This window comes from Triticum aestivum, chromosome 2D (assembly GCF_018294505.1).
Source record: "Triticum aestivum cultivar Chinese Spring chromosome 2D, IWGSC CS RefSeq v2.1, whole genome shotgun sequence".
Lineage (NCBI taxonomy): Eukaryota > Viridiplantae > Streptophyta > Magnoliopsida > Poales > Poaceae > Triticum > Triticum aestivum.
Window position 1 is genome coordinate 601,879,611 of NC_057799.1, and position 23,925 is coordinate 601,903,535.

General features: G+C 40.6%; 1 protein-coding gene across 27 annotated transcripts; it reads right to left on the minus strand.

Annotated features, from left to right (window-relative positions):
- Positions 1 to 1,838: 1,838 nt before the first annotated feature.
- Positions 1,839 to 21,391, minus strand: LOC123054872 (uncharacterized). Of its 27 annotated transcripts, none has more exons than XR_006426356.1 (13): positions 20,904 to 21,391; positions 20,758 to 20,819; positions 20,169 to 20,312; positions 19,716 to 19,855; positions 18,479 to 18,600; positions 17,304 to 17,492; positions 6,031 to 6,234; positions 5,310 to 5,808; positions 5,124 to 5,218; positions 4,984 to 5,053; positions 4,659 to 4,899; positions 4,437 to 4,542; positions 1,839 to 3,881 (listed from the first exon to the last, which is right to left on the minus strand). XR_006426356.1 is itself a non-coding variant. In XM_044478747.1 (11 exons), exons 5-11 carry the CDS (start codon positions 18,499 to 18,501, stop codon positions 4,453 to 4,455), a joined length of 849 nt encoding a protein of 282 aa, XP_044334682.1. In that variant the 5' UTR covers positions 18,502 to 18,600; positions 19,716 to 19,855; positions 20,169 to 20,312; positions 20,758 to 20,819; positions 20,904 to 21,391; the 3' UTR covers positions 1,839 to 4,452. The 27 variants fall into 27 exon arrangements, 1 of the variants encoding a protein (XP_044334682.1); XR_006426357.1 differs by having other exon boundaries at positions 1,839 to 3,006; positions 3,099 to 3,146; positions 3,771 to 3,881; positions 5,310 to 17,492; XR_006426372.1 differs by having other exon boundaries at positions 1,839 to 2,538; positions 2,618 to 2,672; positions 2,784 to 3,881; positions 5,310 to 17,492.
- Between the last annotated feature and the right edge of the window lie 2,534 nt (positions 21,392 to 23,925).

The window sequence follows — 23,925 nt, forward strand, 5'->3', positions numbered from 1 at the left end:
ACGCCGGCGTCGGATGCGGAAACTCATGGTGGATGCGGACGCCGGTGCTCCCCAGGATGGCGGATGCAGGTTGAGCTCGGGCGCACTATGATGGTCGGCGTTCATGGTGGAGGTGGGCGGCAGCGGCCGTGCCCACGCCTGCGACCTCGTCAGAGTTCTGCCTGAGCTCAAGCTTGATGGGGAGCTCAGGAGGAACACGGGTGTTGGCTGCTCTCATGGGATCTCAGATCTTGCAACACACCGGTTGTTGCGGGTGGGGGAGATTGCAACAACCACGCAGTTGCAAAAAACTAATCTAGGTATTTCTGATCCAACGGTCACGAAGGTGGCGGACACACGCGTGGTTATCCGTCGGATGATTCCAATCATTTTCATAGGACTATTCGACGGTCTTTGATTTGAACCAAAAAGCCTAGGTAGTGGCACGAGTAGGAGGCAAAAGCCTATCGTTAATTGTCCGCCACCACCAGGTAGCACTATTTCAGTTTCAACCGACGCGGACATTTTTGCCGACACTGACAAGGCCGGTATGGGTGTTGTTACGCTGAATCAAAGAGCGCAGTGTATTGCTACATGTACTGAACCGGCTTTTGTCCTTCGCCGTGCAGTCCCTTTGGCACAAGACCAAAGGGTTGACGTATGTGATTTTTGCCTCTGATTGTCTTTCCCTGATGCAAGGATCAACTCTGATCTCATCAAACAAGCGGCCCTTGTGTTTGCGTCTTTCACATTCAAACATGTTGGTCGGCAATGTGATGTTGTGGCTCATGTTTTAGCCAAGTCTTGTAAAACTCTAGTGTGCTTTGTATTTCACATTTTGCTTTGTAGTGTATCCTTATTACTTAATCAACAAATGCAGACGTTCTAAAAAAACTGCTGTCGCAATTTCAGGAGATATATACCGAAAGTACCCTAGGGCTAATTCACCAAGGAGAGAGAGAGAGAGAATCAGAACAGGATGAACAAACACCCCAAATCGCACCGCTGTTTATCATAACAATATGTGTACTCGCCTTGATAAAATAAGTAGATGTACGAATTAGCATGCTGATCACACGAGAAAATATGTACTCTAAAATAAGTAATCCGATAGACACTCACAGTAGGTAATTTAGGGCATCTCAGACGCCGACTCTTTGAATGGACACAATATTTGCTCAGACAGGTCTGAATTCGTCCGCGGACACGGATAATGCAGCAGACCATCACCTGTCCCCTAAACATTCGCCCCTATTTTTCCGCCGCTGCTATATTTGAGAGTTCTGCTGGTTCCAAGAGACATTTCCCTGATGGCCAGACCTCATTTCCAACATGAACAACACCAACACTGAGAGTATATAGGGTCCTGATACCGGTACTAATAAGAGGAAACAATAGAAGGATCAGACCTGGAAATCCTGACATCAACACGCTGACTACTCCCAAAAAACTACAGAACATCCAGCATAGAATTCATTCTTTTCCATACGTACTCTGCCTCCAGGTTTTACAGCAAGGCATCCAAAAGATAACCAAAGCATGCATGTTTTCTGACACCCGAGCCAACGAGAAGCTAGCACAACCAGATAATCCTTTGCTACAGATCACCAAAGGATGAGCTTCAAAAGCCAAACGCTAGCCAGACAATAACAAATCTACATCCAGCATGTCATTTCGGATGGTATTATCAAACGAGAGTAGTTTTAGCTGTAAACTAAATTAAAACTATGAAGTTCCCCATCAAACTATGTAGCTGAAGACTCCGTAATCCAGATTCCACAGTTAACACTGATCAAATTAGCCAATGAACAGCCAGAAGACCATAAGATGCATGACAAAGCATCTTAAAATTCAGGATGGGTGAAGCACGAACAAACAGGCATATGTTGCAATGTAACTTGAGTTGAAAGTGTACAATCAGCAGGAATTAATCATCAAATTAGCCTGATTGTTTTGCTAGTTGTCAATCAAATTAAAACTAGTAAGTTCCCCAGCAACCAAGCAGATGCAATTGAAGATTCCCTGATCCAGATCCCACTGAAGAAGCACCAATGTGAAGAACGTTCACTTCTGAAAATTCAAGTCCACAACCAACAAACCAGAATCATATTTAGTGAAGATGACACTAAATTGAAGACATGAGAAAGGTAGAGTATTCAAGGCAAACTGTTTGTTCAAGTTTCAAGTTCAGAACCTTCAATTCTGCATTATTTTAGTTCATAGCAACAATTCCTAACCTCTCTCGGCATATCGAGCCATCAACACTATCCAACTACAAAGTCAGGAGCCCACTACTGTTAAGTGTCAACACAGTAATAAATAAGAGAGCCAGCACGTGATCTTTCTTTATCACCAAATTTCAAAGTCTGCGCATGCCAAAAACTAATTTTTGTGGCATAAGATGAGGCTGAAGAACTCACCAGGAAAATTAACAAACCAAGTGCAATCATCGAGAATAGTATGTAGAATGGTAGTCCGACAAATCCAAGCATGAACCCAAAGCAATTCAAGTATATATGGAGATAATTAGAGCTCATGTACATGCAACCTTTACTTCTCCTGTAAGGTGATAAATTTGCAAGCTAAAGGCCAAAATTTGATTACCTACTGTACAAACTTTGAGTACGAAAGTAGGAACCTCGTTTGAGACCAAAGGATCTTCCACCATTTACTTCTAGCCTTTTGTATATTCACTGGGAGCAAAACTGAGATCAGATTCCATCAAATTGCATGCAAGTTAGCAGACACCATAAACCAAGTAATATGCTTCAGGAAAATCAAAAGATTCAGATGTACACACTAACTCCAAGTTGCACCAAAGAGGATGAAGCCACTGAATGCCAGTTCAAACTGAAAGCTGCCACAAAGACCAAATCATCAAGTAATATGCATCAAAATCACTAATCAGAAGTCAAAACCATCAGGGAAGCAGACACAGTCGAGCCTGATGGCTTCACCAAGTCCCTGCACCAACTGACGTTTTGCTATACTTTCCAACTCTACAATCTTGTACTAACACCTCCAACACTGCAAATGCACGAACAACCCAAATAAAAGGCATACTTCAAAAAATCTTCAGAAGAAGTGAGGCATAATTATGAAGTCTAGGTAGAGAGTACTAAGATTTTGAGGTTGTAGAAAACTCTTCCATCCAGAAGCCCTGAACTCTGCGGATCAATTTGAATACTCAGACTAACAACTCAGGAAACTGGTTTTCTAACCGACAAAATAGAAAAATACGAAATTAGATCTTCAAACAGATTTTCACGTAGCATGACATGCTCTTATCTTATATGCTCTCAAACTTGATAATATGGTAACTGTTCACTTAGGAGACTTGATTGCACAGTCTAATTTGCTAAAGTTCATATGCTTAGAAGAGAAAAACTGTATCACAAATGGATATAAAACCAAAGTATCAATGAGTGTGCCTCATCCTTCCCACCGGGAAGCTCTATTTATGAGCATCATATAGACTACTTCCAGTTGGCAGCAAGGCATGCTAATAGGCACACAAAAAGTTAACCTGTACATGATGTTTATCTCTTATAACATCTATCTTTGCAAAAGAAAAAAAATGCAGAACAACCAAATGTCATCTATGGAATAAAAGCTTAGTATTGTTATCTAAAATAGCACATCATAAGTCACCTATCGTATCATCATTTTTTTTTTTACTAAATCTTAGTTCCATGTCTACCATAATAAATCATCGATCCTCTCATCAAGATGCAGCTAAACCTGTGCATTTGCCATGGCTGAAAAGTACCATATGCATCCTAATAAGTCACCTGGAGATAATTTGCTTGCATGTATTCTAAAGGCCTATTGCTGGCCCTGCTCTTTAGCAGACACTGGAAGTAGCCGTGGCCACCATAAAAAAATTAACCATCTGATCTGTCCTGAAAAAACATGCCCAACCAAAATATAAAAAGAAGAAAGGTAAAACACAACATGAGCTAAATTTTATTTTTATTATCTCATTTTAAAGTGTAAAGCATGGATTGCACAATTGCACACAGAAATTAAGGAGACATATGTCCAGAGCAGGGTCTGTACAGACCTTCTGACCAGCACCACCGAGCATCAAATAGAGGCAGAAAGAAATCAATGGTATGTACAAAAATTCAGTTGCTAGTTTGCTACTATACCATGCTTCATCACACACGTACTACCACACATCAAGTGTCTGCGGTACAATTAAGAAGATAGAAGCTGGCAGATCAGGTGGAATGCATGGTGCAAATTTGAATTTTTGGAACAACCATTCTGATATATAGTTTACTTGCAATAAAAAGCCTTGCCTAAACAGTACTTCATAGATCATAATATGTCAATTTTGAGGTAAGGGGACCACATGGCAAGCACGATGTCATGGACCAAATTTGAGGAATAGTCTGCTCACACCATTTCAGTGAACAACCGACGAAGTAGAGTGATAATAAGTGGGTGCTTACTCGAGCATCCAGAGTTTCACCTAGTTTCCCTGGCAGCCATCAGTTCCCTTCTCCTTGGAGGCTGAAGGACCCCTTTGAAGGCAGTGCCGAAGACAACCATGGCATTCTGGCAAGGCCAACAACATTAACTTTTGGTTCATTAACAGTACCTTAAACTGATCTAACAGCAAACTTTTGGTCAAACAAATGAGAACCAATCCTAATTCCTGGTCTTGATTGCACCTGATGTGTCTCCAAGCTGCATTTGATGTATGCTACAGCGCTGGCCTGCTTCCTAGGTTCCTCACCCTGAACAAAGGGGAGTGCCTCGGAAATTGAATAAAAGCGCTGAAGATAGATCCATTGCGATATTGGTTTGGAAGAGGAGCCGTGGATACAGCTCATCGTTCCTATGTCCGGAATCGTTAAAGAATGCAGGATGACATATAAATCATCTCTTTGTGCCACTGATTGTTGGAAAGAACTTGAAAGAAAGAAAACAAACATGTTCAGCTGTTGTTGCTGAAACACCAAGATAGTATGCGAAGTAGGCTCAGTTGTGGCTTACTTCAGCTTTATTTCAAAGAATGTATACCAGCCATCTTCCTCGCTGGTCCCCAACATTACCGCATGCCACCCTTCGAGAAGACAGTAGATGGGTGATTCTTCAACTGAAGATGAAGAAATGAATGAAGAGCAGAAATTTACCTAAGGCATTGGACCCACACCATTCATGGATGGAGCCTCGAGGAACCCTCTTCTCCACTTCTCCTGAACGTCTGAACAACACATCAGACGCAAAACTGGGCATACAGAAAATAGTTAATTTAGCCAAGACAAATTAGAGAAGTACAAAAAACCATATCCAAGTGGATACTTTTATTTTCAGCTTACTTTGTTTGTCCCTTTAATTTTCTCTGATGCCTTGTTGCAGGGGCTGCACATAAGGATAGTTGCAAACACGGGACACTCCAAAATGGTATTACTGCACAGAAGTAACCGTAACCCCCCGCCACATACAGCGCGCGGCTGCAGCTGCAAGATCGAAATCCATATAAGATTATCTAACATTCTCAGTCAGCTTACTAACACATCGTATGGCAAAGATGAACCACAGCCAAAAAAGGTGATAATGGGTTCTAACAAATGTCTCAATACATCAAGAACAGCTCCAGGATTTGTAACCAAAGATCAACAAAAGAGCTTTAGGGCCCATATCAAATAGATTGATTATTGCAGCCAACATAGTCAAAATAGAGCAAGCAGCATCTAACTGCGCAAACATCATCTCTCAGTTCAGTGAATAAAGCTACAAAACTGGCACATAGAATGAGTAAGGAATGAGCTTGCCAGGTTATGTGGCATGAGTGTGGTGAGATGAGATGATAATGACCTGCAGAGGAAAAAGGGATGCCCAAAAACAATTCAGTTCATTGGAGCTAAATTTCAGAAAAAGATGAAATACTTGAGTAAAAACCTAAGCACAAAATCTTCGCCTCAGCCTCCTTGGATTTTTGTCAAACACATAGCAAGCATAGATAAAACAGAATCCACAGAAATAAAGCTGAGAATCTGTGGGGATCAAATCAAAAGAGAGAGAGACAACTGTGGGTACCTGCGAGGCTGCAACAGGGCATACGTTCCATGTGAGCTTAACTCATCTTTAATCTCACAATTATAATTTGCATTTATTGGTGGTTTTCCAGAAACTGGGGATTATGCGGCTTAGCGGGGGCACCTATCGTCTCGGTGATAGGACCAAAGCTGAGAACCGCAGAAGCAAAATAGGACCACCTGAAAGGCCGTATAATTCCAACTTCTGGAGAACCACCAACAAATCCGAATCAGAATTGTCGAGGACTATAAATTAAACAGTGGAGAGGAGGAGATTAAATGGAAAGAGTAATGATCTCCAAACATAGATCACCGAGACGATAGGTGCCCCCGCTAAGCCGCATAACCCCCATGTGGAGAGGAGGAAATTAAACTAGAGAAAATAATGATCATCCAAACACAGATCATCAAGAAGATAAGTCACCCCTGCCCCTAACCATATAATCCCATATTTTAGGGAAACGACCAATAATAATAATAATCCAAATCAGAATCTTTGGAGACTAAATTACTGTACTGAGCAAGCGAAAAAGTTAAATCAAGAGGGGTCAAGAATTTGCGATCATCCGAAGATTCAGAGGGACCAAAAAACTTCAGTCAACAACAAAACATCATCCAATAAGATTTGTGAAAAAAAACTAATGAACTGTAATGATTGAAATTAGCAAGTCCAAACCTTCGCCCTTGGATTCATCTTTGCATAAGTACTATCCTACTGCTACTACTGCATCTAAATGAGCACAAACACATAATAAAAACGCGATCAGCTGCTCCAACAAGGCACACATACCACATAAATTTCCATCTGTTCTAATTAATCCAAATCATCCTCCCATTCTTAGGGAGGGCTATCAAAATCATCAAAGTCTACCAACTACGATCCATTTGTATCATCTCCATGCTCATATCCATATGGGGCACATAGAAGCTACTAAGCTTAGGTCAAAATATCACAAATCCAAGTGCTCAAGTTATCTCCAACCTAGGATCCAGCTAGTAATATCCAACATGATCCAATAGTCCACCAATACCACATTCATGCTAATTCAGGATGATCATGCTACACCCTAAAGTTCTCTGGTTTCAAGCTCATGTCAAAATATCACAAATCCAAGTGCCAAATCTCAAGTTTAACTCCGACCTAGAATTCAAGTAGATATATCATTGAACCTAACACAAAAAACATTTCTATTATTCCAATATCTTTGTTTTCTTCCTACTAATTAAATCCAAGATGATGTAATAATAGTCCATCGATTTTCACAAAGAACTGTGATTGAACCTAACCTAACACATAATACACACTACAGTTCTTTGTAGGATTTCCAAAATGGTGGATAAATAACTTCTAATTTTTGGATCTATTGTTTTCTTCCTACTAATTAAATCCAATATAACTTCGATTGATCATAATACACACTACAGTTCTCCAGTTTCAATCTCTAAAGGAGTGAATCTAGTATAAATCATAACTATGATCCAACCAAGCCCACTATCATGGTTATCTAAGTTCAGTATAAAGCAAGCTTCCACTGGATGAGTATAGATCCAAATATTAGAAGTTATTTATCCATCAGATTTTTTCAAGATCACAATCACCAAAGTAAATCCAAATTGTTCCAAGGTTATTAAAGATCTATTTATCCACCAATATTCATAAGTACTACCATCCTCCTACCACTGCATCTAAAGGAGCACAAACACATAATAAAGGCAAAATCAGCTGCTCCAACAAGGCTCGTACCACTGAAAATGTCATCTATTCAAATTAATTCAAATTATCCTCCCATGATGATCTTGTCCTCGTAACATTCTTAGGGAGGGCTAGCAAAATCATCAAAGTCTACCAACTACGATCCATTTCTATCATCTCCACATGGGGCACATACAAGCTACTAAGCTTAGGTAAAAATATCACATATCCAAGTGCTCAAGTTATCTCCAACCTAGAATCCAACTAGTAATTTCCAAGATCATCTAATAGTCCACAAATACCAAGTTCTTCCTAATCATAAATCCAATACGTCTCAGGTTGATCATGCTACACCCTAAAGTACTCCAGTTCCAAGCTCATATCAAAATATCACAAATCCAAGTGTCCAATCTCAAGTTTAACTCCGACCTAGAATCCAAGATGATGTAATAGTCCATCGATATTCACAATCATGTTGATCATATTACACTCGTATAAATCCAATATATCTTCGATTCATTATACTACACCCTGAAGTTCTCTAGTTTCAATCTCTAAAGGTGCAGTACAAATCATAACTATGATCCAACAAAGCCCACTATCATCGTTATCTAAGTCCAGTATAAAGCAAGCTTCCACTAGATTACAATAGATCCAAAAATTAAAAGTTATTTATCCACCATTTTTTTCAAGATCACAATCACATAAGTAAATCCACATTGTTCCAAGGTTATTAAAAATCTATTTATTCACCAATATATTATCACTTCATAAGTGATACCCTCCTCCTACTGCATCTAAAGGAGAACAAACACATAATAAAAGCAAGATCAGCTGCTCCAACAATGCTCATACCACCGAAATTGTCATCTAATTAATCCACATCATCCTCCCATGATCTTGTACTCATTTCTGGGGGAGGGCTAGCAAAATCATCAGTCTACCAACTACAAACTGTTTGTATCATCTTCATGCTCATGTCCACATGGGGCACATACAAGCTACTAAGCTTAAGTCAAAATATCACATATCCAAGTGCTCAAGTTATTACCAACCTAGAATCCAACTAGTAATATCCAAGATGATCCAATAGTCCACCAATACCACATTCATGCTAATCATACTATGCCTACATAAATCCAATATATCTCAGGTTGATCATCCTACACCCTAAAGTTCTCGAGTTTCAAGCTCATGTGAAAACAAATCCAAGTGCCCAATCTCAAGTTTAACTCCGACCTAGAATCCAAGCAGATATATCATTGAACCAAACACATAAAACATTTCTATAACTCCAATATCTTTGTTTTCTTCCTACTATTTCATTCCAAGATGATGTAATAATCGATCAATTTTCACAATCATGCTAATCATATTACACTCATATAAATCCAATATATCTTCGATTGATCATACTACACCCTAGAGTTCTTCAGTTTCAATCTCTAAAGGTGTGAATCGAGTAGTAATCATAACTGTGATCCAACCATCTGCCCACCTTCCCTAATCGCCATCCCCTCGACACTTGGCTCCAAGTACAATGAATGACGGCAATGACAGTCCACTCCCAACAACCGTTTTCATCCCCTCCGTCATACCTCATGTGCAATCCGCTCACTGCCAGTCCGACCGGCATCCTTTGCCTAGCTTCGGGGTCCTATGTGCGATGCCTCAATCCGACATCTCGTGTTTCCCGGCTGACGCCGCCATAGCCACACAGGCAGTCGACACCGCAATGGCTAACCCACGAGACACAGCCCGAGAGCACGACATTACCTACCACCAAGGCCAAGGACGCACGGTGGGAGAACGTGTGATGCCGGATCAAGTCAGTGGCCCGAAACCCGCAAACAAGGGAAGGACACCAAGCTGAATTGGCGGGAAATGAAGAATGCACGAGAGGTGTGGGAGAGGGTGAAAACCCTGTCAGCCGCATCGGGCTATGCACGAAACCATTGCGGCAATGTCGATCTTCAGGCGATCGAGTAAAAGCTTCTCATGTGCTTTCTCATCGCTCCTTTGCAACTACCTCAGCCTCCACTGGATTACTATAGATCCAAAACTTAGAAGTTATTTATCCACCAGATTTGTTTTCAAGATCACAATCATCTAAGTAAATACAAACAGTTCCAAGGTTATTAAAGAAGTATTTATCCACCAATATAATATCACGTCATAACTACTATCCTCCTCCTACTACTACATCTAAAGGAGCACAAACACATAATAAAAGCAAGATCAACTGCTCCAACAAGGCTCATACCACTGAAATTGTCATCTATTCTAATTAATCCAAACCATCCTCCCATGATAATCTTGTACTCGTAACATTCTTGGGGAGGGCTAGCAAAATCATCAAAGTATACCAACTACAATCCGTTTGTATCATCTCCATGCTCATATCCATATGGGGCACATACAAGCTACTAAGCTTAGGTCAAAATATCACAAATCCAAGTGCTCAAGTTATCTCCAACCTAGAATCCAACTAGTAATATCGAAGATGTTACAATAGTCCACCGATACCACATTCATGCTAATCATACTACATCTATATACATCCAAAATATCTCAGGTTGACCAGGCTACATCATAACGTTCTCCAGTTTCAAGCTCATGTGAAAATATCACAAATCCAAGTGTCGAATCTCAAGTTTAACTCCGACCTAGAACCCAAGCATATCATTGAACAGCATTTCTATTACTCCAATATCTTTGTTTTCTTTCTACCATTTCAATCCAAGATGATGTAATAGTCCATCAATTTTCACAATCTTGTTGATCATATTATACTCATACAAATCCAATATATCTCCGATTGATCATACTACACCCTCAAATTGTCATCTATTCTAATTAATCCAAATCATCCTCCCATGATCTTGTACTCGTAACATTCTTGGGGAGGGCTAGCAAAATCATTAAAGTCTACCAACTACGATCCATTTGTATCATCTCCATGCACATATCCATATAGGGCACATAGAAGCTACTATGCTTAGGTCAAAATATCAAAAATCCAAGTGCTCAAGTTATCTCTAACCTAGAATCCAATTAGTAATATCCAATTAGTAATATCCAAGATGATCCAATAGTCCACCAATACCGCATTCATGCTAATCATACTATACCTATATAAATTCAATATATCTCAGGTTGATCATGCTACACCCTAAAGTTCTCCAGTTTAAAGCTCATGTCAAAATAACACTAATCCAAGTGCCCAATCTCAAGTTTAACTCCAACCTAGAATCCAAGCAAATATATCATTGAACCAAACACATACAACATTTCCATAAAGTTCTCTTCCTACTATTTCATTCCAACATGATGTAATAGTCGATCAATTTTCACAATCATGATCATACTACACCCTAAAGTTCTCCGGTTTCAATCTCTAAAGGTGTGAATCTAGTAGTAATCGTAACTATGATCTAACCATCTGCCAACCTTCCCCAATCGCCATCCCCTCGACGCATGGCTCCAAGTACAATGAATGACGGCAATGACAGTCCACTCCAAACAACCGTTTTCATCCCTTCCACCATACCTCATGTGCAATCCGCTCACTGCCAGTCCGACCGGCATCCTTTGCCTAGCTTCGGGGTGCTATGTGCGATGCCTCAATTTGACATCTCGTGTTTCCCGGCTGGCGCCGCCATAGCCACACAGGCAGTCGGCACCGCAATGGCTAACCCACGAGACACAGCCCGAGAGCACGACGTTACCTACCGCCAAGGGCAAGGACGCACGGTGGGAGAACGTGTGATGCCAGATCAAGTCAGTGGCCCGGAACCCGCAAACAAGGGAAGGACACCAAGCCGAATTGGCGGGAAATGAAGAATGCACGAGAGGTGTGGGAGAGGGTGAAAACCCTGTCAGCCGCATCGGGCTTTGCCCCAAGCCATTACGGCAATGTCGATCTTCAAGCGATCGAGTAAAGCTTCTCATGTGCTTTCTCATCGCTCCTCTGCAACTACCTCAGCCTCCACTGGATTAATATAGATCCAAAACTTAGAAGTTATTTATCAACCAGATTTGTTTTCAAGATCATAATCATCTAAGTAAATCCAAACAGTTCCAAGGTTATTAAAGAAGTATTTATCCACCAATATAATATCATGTCATAATTACTATCCTCCTACTACTACATGTAAAGGAGCACAGACACATAATAAAAGCAAGATCATCTGCTCCAACAAGGCTCATACCACTGAAATTATCATATTTCTAATTAATCCAAACCATGCTCCCATGATGATCTGGTACTCGTAACATTCTTAGGGAGGGCTAGCGAAATCATCAAAGTATACCAACTACAATCCGTTTGTATCATCTCCATGCTCATATCCATATGGGGCACATACAAGCTACTAAAGCTTAGGTCAAAATATCACAAATCCAGGTGCTCATGTTATCTCGAACCTAAAATCCAACTAGTAATATCCAAGATCATCCAATAGTCCACCAATACCGCATTCATGCTAATCATACTTTACCTATATAAATCCAATACATCTAAGGTTGATCATGTTACACCCTAAAGTTCTCCAGATTCAAGCTCATGTCAAAATATCACAAATCCAAGTGCCCAACCTCAAGTTTAACTCCGACCTAGAATCCAAGCAGATATATCATTGAACCTAACACAAACAACATTTCTATTACTCCAATATCTTTGTTTTCTTCCATCAATTTTCACAATCATGCTGATCATATTATATTCATATAATCCAATATATCTCTAATCCAATATATCTCCGATTGATCATACTACACCTTGAAGTTCTCTAGTTTCAATCTGTAAAGGTGTGCATCTAGTACAAATCATAACTATGATCCAACAATGCCCACTATCATGGTTATCTAAGTCCAGTGTAAAGAAAGCTTCCACTGGATGACTATAGATCCAAAAAGTAGAAGTTATTCATCCACCAGATTTTTTTTCAAGATCACAACCATCTAAGTAAATCCAAACTGTTCCAATGGTTATTAAAGATCTATTTATCCATCAATATAATATCACTTCATAAGTCCTACCCTCCTCCTCCTACTGCATCTAAAGGAGCACAAACACATAATAAAAGCTCATACCACTGAAATTGTCATCTATTCTAATTAATCCAAATCATCCTCCCATGATGATCTTGTACTGGTAACATTCTTGGGGAGGGCTAGCAAAATCATCAAAGTCTACCAACTACGATCCATTTGTATCATCTCCATGCTCATATCCATATGGGGCACATACAAGCTACTAAGCTTAGGTCAAAATTTCACAAATCAAAGTGCTCAAGTTATCTTTAACCTAGAATCCAACTAGTAATATCCAAGATGATCCAATAGTCCACCAATACCGCATTCATGCTAATCATACTGTACCTATATAAATTCAATATATCTCAGGTTGATCATGCTAAAGTCTCCAGTTTCAAGCTATTGTGAAAATATCACAATTCCAAGTGCCCAATCTCAAGTTTAACTCCGACCTAGAATCCAAGCAGATGTATCATTGAACCTAACACAAGCAACATTTCTATTACCCCAATATCTTTGTTTTCTTCCTACTAATTCAGTCCAAGATGATGTAATAGTCCATCAATTTTCACAATCATGCTGATCATATTACACATTTAAATCCAATATATCTCCAATTAACTATGGACAGGGGTAAGTGGAAGCTTGCTATCCCTGTGCCAGAGCCATGAGTTGGTCGCGAGATCTTATGGGTTTCACCTCTAGCCTACCCTAACTTGTTTGGGACTAAAGGCTTTGTTGTTGTATATCTTCGATTGATCATACTAGACCCTAAAGTTCTCCAGTTTTTTCAATCTCTAAAGGTGTGCATCTAATACAAATCATAACTATGATACAACCAAGCTCACTATCATGGTTATCTAAGTCCAGTATAACGCAAGCTTTCACTGGATTGCTATAGATTCCAAAATTAGAAGTACTTATCCAGGAGATTTTTTTTCCAAGATCATAATCATCTAAATAAATCCAAACCGTACCAAGGTTATGAAAGATCCACCATCAATATAATATCACTTCATAAGTACTACCCTTCTCCTACTATTGCATCTAACAGAGCACAAACACATAATAAAAGCAAGATCAGCTGCTCCAACAAGGCTCATACCACTAAAATTGTCATCTATTCTAATTAATCCAAATCATCCTCCCATGATCTTGTACTCGTAACAATCTTGGGAGGGCTAGCAAAATCATCAAAGTCTACCAACTACGATCTGTTTGTATCATCTCCATGCTCATATCCATATGGGGCACATACAAGCTACTAAGCTTAGGTTAAAATATCACAAATCCAAGTGCTCTAAGTTATCTCCAACCTAGAATCCAACTAGTAATATAGAAGACCATCCAATAGTCCACCAATACCGCATTCATGCTAATCATACTATACCTATATAAATCCAATACATCTCAGGTTGATAATGTTGCTCCCTAAAGTTCTCCAGTTTCAAGCTCATGTCAAAATATCACAAATCCAAGTGCCGATTCTCAAGTTTAACTCCGACCTAGAATCCAAGCCGATATATCATTTAACCTAACACAAACAATATTTCTATTACTCCAATCTTCTTGACTTTGACTCTTTTTCTGATTTAGGACCGGCACAAGAGTGCTCTACTTTGTGTTGGCCCTCGACGCTGTGACTCCCACGGCCTCTAAAGCTTGCCAGGCTTCGCCTTCCCTCCGCTACCACATTCACCAGTTTCTTTGACTCTCTTACCTTGTCTACCGACTCTTTGTGGCATCATCGTCTTAGTCAGATGTGTGGCTCTCGTCTCTCATCCTTAGAACGATGTGGTCTTCTAGGATCTGTCTCTCGCAATGTAACTTTAGACAGTCAAGTTTGTCGGCTGGGTAAACACGTTCAGTTACCATATCCTCATAGCAAGACTGTGTCTCAGCGTCCTTTCAATCCTGTTCACTCTGATGTTTGGGTCCCAGCTCCCTTTGCCTCGAAAGGAGGCCATCGCCACCATATCATCTTTACAATTATTTCTCTCAACACAAGTCGGTATATTTTATGCCTTCTTGTATTGAGGTCTTATCTATCTATAAGAAGTTTGCCGCCTTGGTTCATACCCAGTTTTCCACTACTATTCGTGTCTTCCGTGCAGATTGTGCTTGTGTGTATCTCTCCCATTTGTTGCGCGGATTCCTTGTTGAGCAAAGCACTTGCTCAGTTCTCTTGTCCTGGTGCTCATTCTTTGAATGGGGTTGTTGGGCACAAGCATCGTCACCTTCGTGAGGCGGCTAGCGCGTTGATGATCGTAGCCACCTATCTCATCAACATTCATCCTTCCTCAACTCTACAGGGTGACATTCCTCTCGAGCGTCTTTCTGAGCATTCTCCTAACTACTCAACACACTTCATTTGTTCGATTGTGTTTGCTACGTTCTTCACGCACCAAACTGTTTGATTAATCTGTTGAATGTGTCTTCTTAGGTTACAGTGATGAGCACAAGGGCCATCGGTGTTGGGATCTTGTTAGTCGCCGGATGCGCATATCTTGAGATGTAACTTTCGATTGAGTCTCGTCCTTTCTATCCACGTCCATCCTCTCCTTCGGCCTCCCCCATTAAGGATATTTCTTCCCTCAATTTTCTTGATACACTTATCACTCATTTATTGCCCTCGCCCACCTATCCCAGCTTATCCTCCTGTACTACTGTTATAGACCCCACACGTCGCCACATGCGGCTTCCCCACCTCGCTCATCCATGAGGTTTCCCCGATGATTCCCCCTTGTCATCTTCTTCACTACACTTGTGGTCCACGTGTTGTGGATCCTTCTAATGAGCCATCTCCCTCGACTACTATGGCCTTTCCTGTTGGCAATGCACCGCTTAAAGCTCAGCCTACTTATGGCTTCCGAGCTCGCTCGCTTCTGCCTATTGACCGCTATGGTTATTGGTTATTCTGCCACCGCTGTTCTCGAGACGACTTCTTATTATGACGCATTTGTTCATCATGAATAGCGGTATGCAGTTGTAGAGGAGATTGTTGCTCTTGCACGCATAGGCATGTGGGATATCATTTCTCTTCCTCCCTGTTGCATGAGGTCTACATATAGCCACCACCGGGGTATTCTCTTCCTGATGGCATGGTTTCTCGACTTCATCACTCTTTTATGGCCTTAAGGAAACCCCTCGTGCCTAGTTTGAGCATTTTATCTCAGTGGTGATTGCGACTAGTTTTTGGCGAGTGCTCATGATCCTATACTTCTTGTCCACCTTTCAACTCATGCTCAAACTCTTCTTTATGTCGATCATCACTGTGATGACTCCAAGTACATTGCCTTTGTGAAGGCTCATCATAGTGGGTTTCTTATGTCTGATCTTGGTCCTCTTCGCTACTTCCTAGGGATTGAGGTTTCTTCTACCTCTGATGGCTTCTTTATCAAGCTCATCATCACTTGTGGCTTTCCCACCTCGTTCATTACCTGAGACTACCTCACATGGCTCGTCCCCTGAGGCTTCCCCAGTGAGTCCGCGTGTTGTGGATTCTTCTGATGAGCCATCTCCCTCGACCGTCTTGCTCTGCCGCATTGTCGGCGCGGCTAGGATGGTGGCAAACTCACTGGTGTCAATGCCTTTCGCGCAACATCACTAGAGGCTTCATCCTCTCAAGTTGCATGAACGGCCGCAGGGGGGGCATTGCCACCATGGTTGCTAGCATTCCCTCTCTCAGATCATTAAGAGTATGGTAGTGAAACTAAGAGAAATACCAGAAAGGAGACAATTACTAGTGTATTAGGGAATGAGGCCCAAATATAACTGTTGAGATGCCCACTACCAAAATGGTTGGGTGTATTCTTCTCCAAAGTGGGCCACACTTTTGATGCAAACAAGACCGCGTGGGATATAATCATACTCTATCAAGCTCAAATAATGCATTATCTACTACCAGACATGATGGGCACATCGATCCATGTAGTGATTTTCATGACAGTTATCATCTGGATACTCAATACAACAGCAGTTGCTCGAGCCTGCCACCAAACATGCTCGCCGAATATGTGGCCAATGTACAGGGATGGACAAATTAAGTGTTTTAGCAAGCATGTGGTGGCAGTAGTGTGGATGCTCCACATAGTTGTAGCTTGCCGGGTTTGACCACACGCCAAAGATGCAACTAGCCTTCAGCCTACATCGGTTTACAATAGTACGCCTCCTCTTACTACATATGGAAAATTGCAGTATTGAGTTGATTTCTCTTGCCCAAGCAATTGAAGTTTGTATTGAAAGTATACTTCTCTGGCCCCACACAAATAGTTCAGTTTCTTTTAGGACTAATAAAGAAAATAGCTTCAAAGTTTACCACGCTCATAATAATCATGCAGCTATTTGGTGAGCAGATATGTAGAAGTATGACTACTCGAAATTGGTGTGGTCCGTGTGCAAAATCCTAAAGGCCATGCTACATCTACTTCAAATTAGTTTTACTTAATTAATACACTATAAATTTTTTAGAAATAATTAGCACACTGCAATGTAGTTTAAACACAATAATACGAGGGGGTGCACTGAAGCCAGGAAAAACTAACAAATTGATGTTTGAAGATAGAAGACCCAGTTGCCTTGATTTCATCTGGACCAGAGGAAGGTTAGCTGTAGTACCATGCATTTTCCTCCACACAAACAATTGCCTACTCAAAGTGGTTCCCTGGATGTCCATTAGGTTGAATGCTGGATGGGATACACAATCTACTTCTGTGAGTTCGGTAAAAAAATTCCTGCATAACAGCCAACACCAGTTATATTGCAAAAATACTGAATTTGCATTTCCTCTTAACAAAGATCTCAACCGTAAAAGAACTTTCCTCAGGTTAGGAGGAATATTATCTGAAGTACTATGTAAGTGACACTGTATTGGTAATTAACTTAATATGGATCATGCGTTATTTTGATATTCAAGCAATAGTCCACTTTATTTCTGTATTCTCTTGCATAACTGTGATTATGAAACTAATATGATACCTTATTTTCTTCTGACATTTTTTGCATGTTTACGTACTGCTTTGTTTATATCTCTTCTCGAATTTATATATAGTACCAACTTTAGAAATATAATGTGGGTGCATAACAATAATTATTTAGATCAATGAAGCCAGTAAAGTGTGTAAGTTTATCAAATATACTTATTCTAGAAACATTCATATCTGCTTGCCATCAGAATATTTACCTCTATGTTCGTGCTACAATCTGATTTAACTTTTTGCAGGTTAAGTCAAACTTAGCGCCCTGCAACAAAATCAGATTTTTTTTTTAAATATTGCTACCATGGCAACTTTAGTTTAATTCAAAAATAAAGATATAACTACTGTTGATCGTTGTGTTTCTTCTTCGCAACTTTACCCTTCTTAGTTTACTCACAACAGAACTATATATGAACTTAATATTTTCTCAGTTACTCGGGCATCGCATTGCAGTCTTAAGTTTGAGATTTTTTTTGAAGTGAAAATCAGTAGGGAAGGCCACTACTGAGCCAATTTCAGATTTTAATGGATACTGTACAGATGGTATGGTGAAAGTTCCAGACAATTCAAGTTAGCCAATTTGATATTCACTCTTTGTGCTCTGATTAACGAGATGAGACAAAGTTAAGTCTATACGGCACATGACATTACTAAGTTTTCTTAATATCTAAGACAAATATGTTGATCACTTTGTAGTTAATTGATAATTTTAATTGATGTATAAAAGAAAAATAAGTGCTCACATTATACTTGATTGTCGAGACATAATCTTGATTGTAGCTCATCTTCAAGTCTTAGTACTCAATCTTACACCAGTTTCCTTTGTTGTTGTTCCCCTTGCAGATTTCCTATGGTGGTCAAAATCCTGCATGGAGCCACCATTTTTTCAGTTCACGAACCTGCACTTCTGGATTACATATATAACAAAGGAAATATGCAGCTGATCTAATTATCTATACTTCCATTTCTTATAACAGTTTGCCACAACCCTTTTCTAAGACAAAAACGTGATATTCTTCTTTTTCCTCGCAACGTTGAGCAATAATAACCACCATAAGAGTATGCTAAAAAGGCATATTCCCTTGATGATAATTCAAGAGTTAATGTTTCTTTTCTTAAATGACGAGAAAGAACAGAAAACCAAATTTAGGATGTCTCTGTTTTTGTTGGCTTCTATAAAGAGACTATAGTGCATATGAACAACATGATTACACGCCTTCTACTATGCAGTCACCTATACTTATGGTTCTCTTTCCCTCAAAGGTTATTTCTACTGTTACGAGACCATAGTGCATATGAAACTACTTCCTCCATCCCATAATATAAGATGTTATTACATCCAATATGCTCACATATTGGATGTAATAACATCTTATATTATGGGACGGAGGGAGTATTTATCAAGCTTCAGTCATCCCATAGGCTTTGAGGTAAGTTTATAACATTATTTGTTTGTTCTCAGGCATATAATCCTAGTTTTTGGAGAAACACACATAAACCAAACCAGAACCGTCTTATGCTAGATTGTGTTGTGCAAATGACGGGAGCTATATCGAGGGGGATTATCTAGATGGGATTATAGTTCACTTAGAAATCTGAGATTATTTGCCTCTAGAAATGAACATCAGCCCTCAGAACATCAGCACCGTGCATTTCTTTCCACAAAATTAGAACTCAATATTTTTAGGATCATATAGAAGAACGGTGGAGCTTCTTAAGCGGAGAGCTAAGCAATCAAGCAGTAGTATATCTGGTAGATAGGAAGATGAGTTGTTGCTTTGGTAGTGGAAAAAATAACTGACAGAAACCCTGACTTTGTTAATCAGGCAACCATGTTAAGTAAACAAAAACCCTCTTTTATCTGGTAGGCAGGAAGATAGGTTGTTGAATAGTACTGCAAGAGAACTGGGAAATAATGCAAAAAACAACCTGATAATATTGTACTATGTAATTTACAGAAGCGGTCAAGCATTTCCATACCTGATGTTTTCATGAACCTTTTATACCATATTGTATTCAGGAGTGTAGCTTTCAGACCAAACACCTTATAAGCACAGTTCCAGATGAGAAAAATTGTGTCGTAATTCAGGTGCACTGATTTTTAATATTGGAGCTGAGACCTGTCATGAGCAGAGTTAAGGCATAATCTATTCCATTAAAAAAATAACATATTTCCTGTTTTGCTCAGTACAATTTCATTATCACAGCTGAGGCCTATCTTGAACAGAGTTAAGGCATAATCTATTCCATTAATCAAATGACCTTTTTCCTATTCTGCTCAATACAATTTCATGACCACAGCTGCATATACTAGCAATTTTTATCAACACAAAATTTCTGGAGATTAGAGCAATTATGCAAGAAGAAAAGGAATGGAAATATTAATGATTTGAAAAATAAACAAAGCAGGATCAAAAGAGACGTCACACTTACATAGAGATTGCTTCTGCAGCTAATATCTTCTGTCACAATCATCATAGCACCAGAATGCACTTGATCATAGTGTACTCCATGTGAACTTGAGATCCTCGATAGTTGATACAAATGTTCAAAGATTGCCCCTTTTGATCCATGCGGCTGCACATAACAAGTGGAATTTAGAAGGAAATCGCTGGAACGCATAGCCATAGGCAGGCAGGGAATGGCTGACTGAACATTTGACTTGTCCGGTCATCCAGCGCATTGCATGCTACTGAGCTGTGCAGTTTACCCAGTAAATTAACCAACCACGCACAATTGAGCAACAATCGGTAGAAGACAGCTGCTGCATAAACCAGGAACCACACAGTTGCTGCATTGCCATCAGTTACCAAATGGTGGAGCAGAGTAGAGCTAGCAGCAAACAGTCTGGATTCTGAAATTCTCTAGCCACTTCACTGTATCCATGGCTGCTGATCTTGCTAACCGTTCCTACCATATGAATTCGCTGGTCCTAACAACGCAATGTAATGCATGGGTTGTTCATGGCAGCATGTACGGTTGTTTCTGATTCCTGAGAGAGGATGTGTGGTTGGTTCCGTACCTTTCTTGCGGACGCAGTGGTTGTGGTCGCGGGAGCATGTCGTCGCAGGGCTCCTCCCACCGCTGCCAGCATCCAGGGATACTCAGATCAGAAACAAATGGCAATACAATCCATGGATTCCTAACAGAGGGTTGAAGGGCACGCACAGTCGTAGTTGAGGGTCGCGCACGAGCGGCTGCGGAGACGTGGCCGCGGAGGGGAGGAGGATCTGCGGCCTCGGGGCGCCGTAAGGGAGGGGGGCTCCGTGCCGTCGTGCGCCCAGCCGTCCACGGCGCCGTCGTCCTGGGCCTGGTGCGAGGGGACGGACGACGCCGTCCTGCTCCATCCCCGCGAGCTGAGGCGAGCAAGAACTGGGCGAGGCGGCGGAGATGCTCCATCCCCGCGGCGTCTAGGGTTTCGCATGGACAACTTGGACTCTCTCCTAGGTGGACCGGCCGGCGGCCTGGATGGATTGGAAGTTGAACCTTACATCCATTGATCCCCTGCTCCGCTCTGAATCGTACACGAACCCGTGCGTGAGTGCTCCTGGAGACGAGGCGGGGATGAGGGGGCGACGGCGGCGGCGGATTGGTTTTTCAGTTCCCTGCCCGTGTTCTTGGAGACGGCGGCGGCGGATTGGAAGACGGACGACTGCCCTGCGTGGGCTACTGGGCTGGGCTTCTTTTTTCTCTTTCGTCTTGAAGAACAAATTTGGAAGGTGAGGCCACGCACCAACGGTCAGAAAAGGAGGCGGGGACGTCCGGAAAACCCTATTTGACGCGTTTTGCGTCAAACAGTCGATCAATCGCACACACGAACGCGAGCGAGCGAGCTATTGGGCCGGCCCATCGGTATTTGGTATCACGTTCCGGTTTTAGGATCTTCTAGAGTGTTCCCGACGGTTCTTCTTTTTTGCCTCTGTTTCTTTTTTCTGTTTCTGCTTGTTTTTCTTTTTCGTTTTTATTTTCTACTTTCCTTCTTTTTTCTTTTTTTCTTTTCCTTATTCATGTTTCTTTTCGTTCTGAAATTTCAAACAATTTTTGTAATTTCAGAAATAATCTCGTTTTCAAAATTTGTTCAAAATTTGAAAAAAAATGTTCATGTTTCAAAACTGGTACGCGTCTTAGAAAAATTGTTTGCGTTTTACAAAAATGTTCGAAGCTATAGAAAAATCCCTTCATTTTCAATATTTTTGTTCAGGTATACTAAAAATAGCATTTACAAAATTGTTCGGGTTATTCAAATTGTTCTCTGTTTCAAAATTTTGTTCCTGTTTTCAATTTTTTGTTCACCAACTAAAAAATATCACATTTCAAAAATTGTTCTGGATTTCAAAATTTGTTCATTAATTCAAGAAATGCTCCTGTTTCATACATTCCAAATGTTCGAGGAATTTTGAAAAATGTTCACATTATTAACTTTTGTTCACCGATTCAGAAAAATGGGAATTTCCAAAAAATGTTCCAGCTTTCCAAATTTGTTCACATCATCAAAGTGGCCATGTTTTTCAAAATTTGACCCCGAATTCCAAAAATGTTATGGGGAATTCATAAAATGTTCACGTCTTGAAAATTATGTTCATAATTTTAAAAAATGTTCACACTTTCAGTTTTCTGTTCCTGATTTTCAAAAAAAAGTTTTGCATTTTCAGGAAATTCTTTTTGATTTCGAAAAAAATGTCATTTTCATGTTGTTCCTTTTTTTGAAAAAAAGTTTTGAGATTCCCAAAAATGTTTCAAGTTTTAATTTTTTTTCTATGAAATATGAAAATGTTTGTGTTTCAAAACATTTTTTTTCAAAAACAAAATCATGTTTAAAATTTTAAAAATATTTTTAAATCTGTTTCGGCTTATGTTCTATAAGGCGGACTGCCATTTTATGTACGAAATCCCAGGAATTATGGTGGCTATTAGCGTTGCTCACTTGGAGTAGGTTATCTGTTCGATCCCTGCCGCTGTTGTATGTTTCTTTAAGTATGGCGCTTCAATCTTAACATGAGAAATTGACTTTCGCAGTGGCTAGCACAGGCACAGTGTGCCGACGACCACGAAGTCCCATGATCGATACACAGCTCAAGTGCCCTCTATTTTTTATGTTTTTTCATCTGCGATCGTGCCACCGGAAATGTGTCAGCCCAGGTTAGCGGCGCCTTGTGCGAAACGTCGGCACTTTGCCGCAACGAGCAGTATATAGGAGGTCCCGGGACGCCTGTATAACGCACTCAGCGTCGTATACCACCAGGACGCATAGGCGGGCCGCCAACTTGGCCAACCCATTGGCAGCCAAGCCAACTATTACCACGCTGCATCGGTCGCGCGAACGTTATTTATCGCATTAAGCAACCGCGTGGGGACGTCTCGCTGAAGGTTGTAGAGTAGTTTGGTCGGACCATTTTCGCAGAACGATATAATGAAAAATGGAATCGAAATTGGGAGAAGCGGGGATCAATATCTGGAGAGAGCTCGCGATGCTAGCTACTACATTGTCTTTGCACAAGATAAATTGTTGCCGTGTTTTGTACTTGAGGCGAACGAAGCCGGTTGCAATTTTAAAAAATATTCACTTATTTTTTGTTCCTAGCTTTCAGAAAAATGCTCGCGAAAATTTTGAAAAAAATGAAAACTAAAAGAGAAAGGAAAAAGCGAAAGAAGAAGAAGAGAAAAAAACGAAAAAAAAAGAAAAACCTGTTTGGGAAGGGGGTCTGGCCCACTGTTCACACGGGGAGCAGGGGGTGCGCGCATGACCTATGCGCGGAATAGGAGAACCCGAATCAAACGAGCGAACGAGGAACTTCTGTAGAGCGTTCGATCCAATATTATTTCAGCACGACCCCCAAAACTTGCCTAGACTATAGGAAGCGCACGGGAATAAACGGAATACGTCCAGTTAGCCAGACTGCAAAATATTGTCGAGGAAAAAAAATAATTTTAGCAGGCCTAGAAATTGCCATGTTTAGAAACAAGGAAAAAGGAGGAAAATATATACTCCCTCCGTCCCAAAATAGGTGTCTCAACTTTAGAGACTTACTGTAATGCTTCGGGATAGCGAATAAACAGAGGTAAGTCCTCCATATTTTTCCGTAAGGGATGTCTGGAGAGCATCAGAGAGGAGTTAAAGCTTTGTCTTAATGTGCAAAATGAATCTAGAAGTATTTGGGTATGCCTTTTGATGTTGAGAGATCCAAGAATG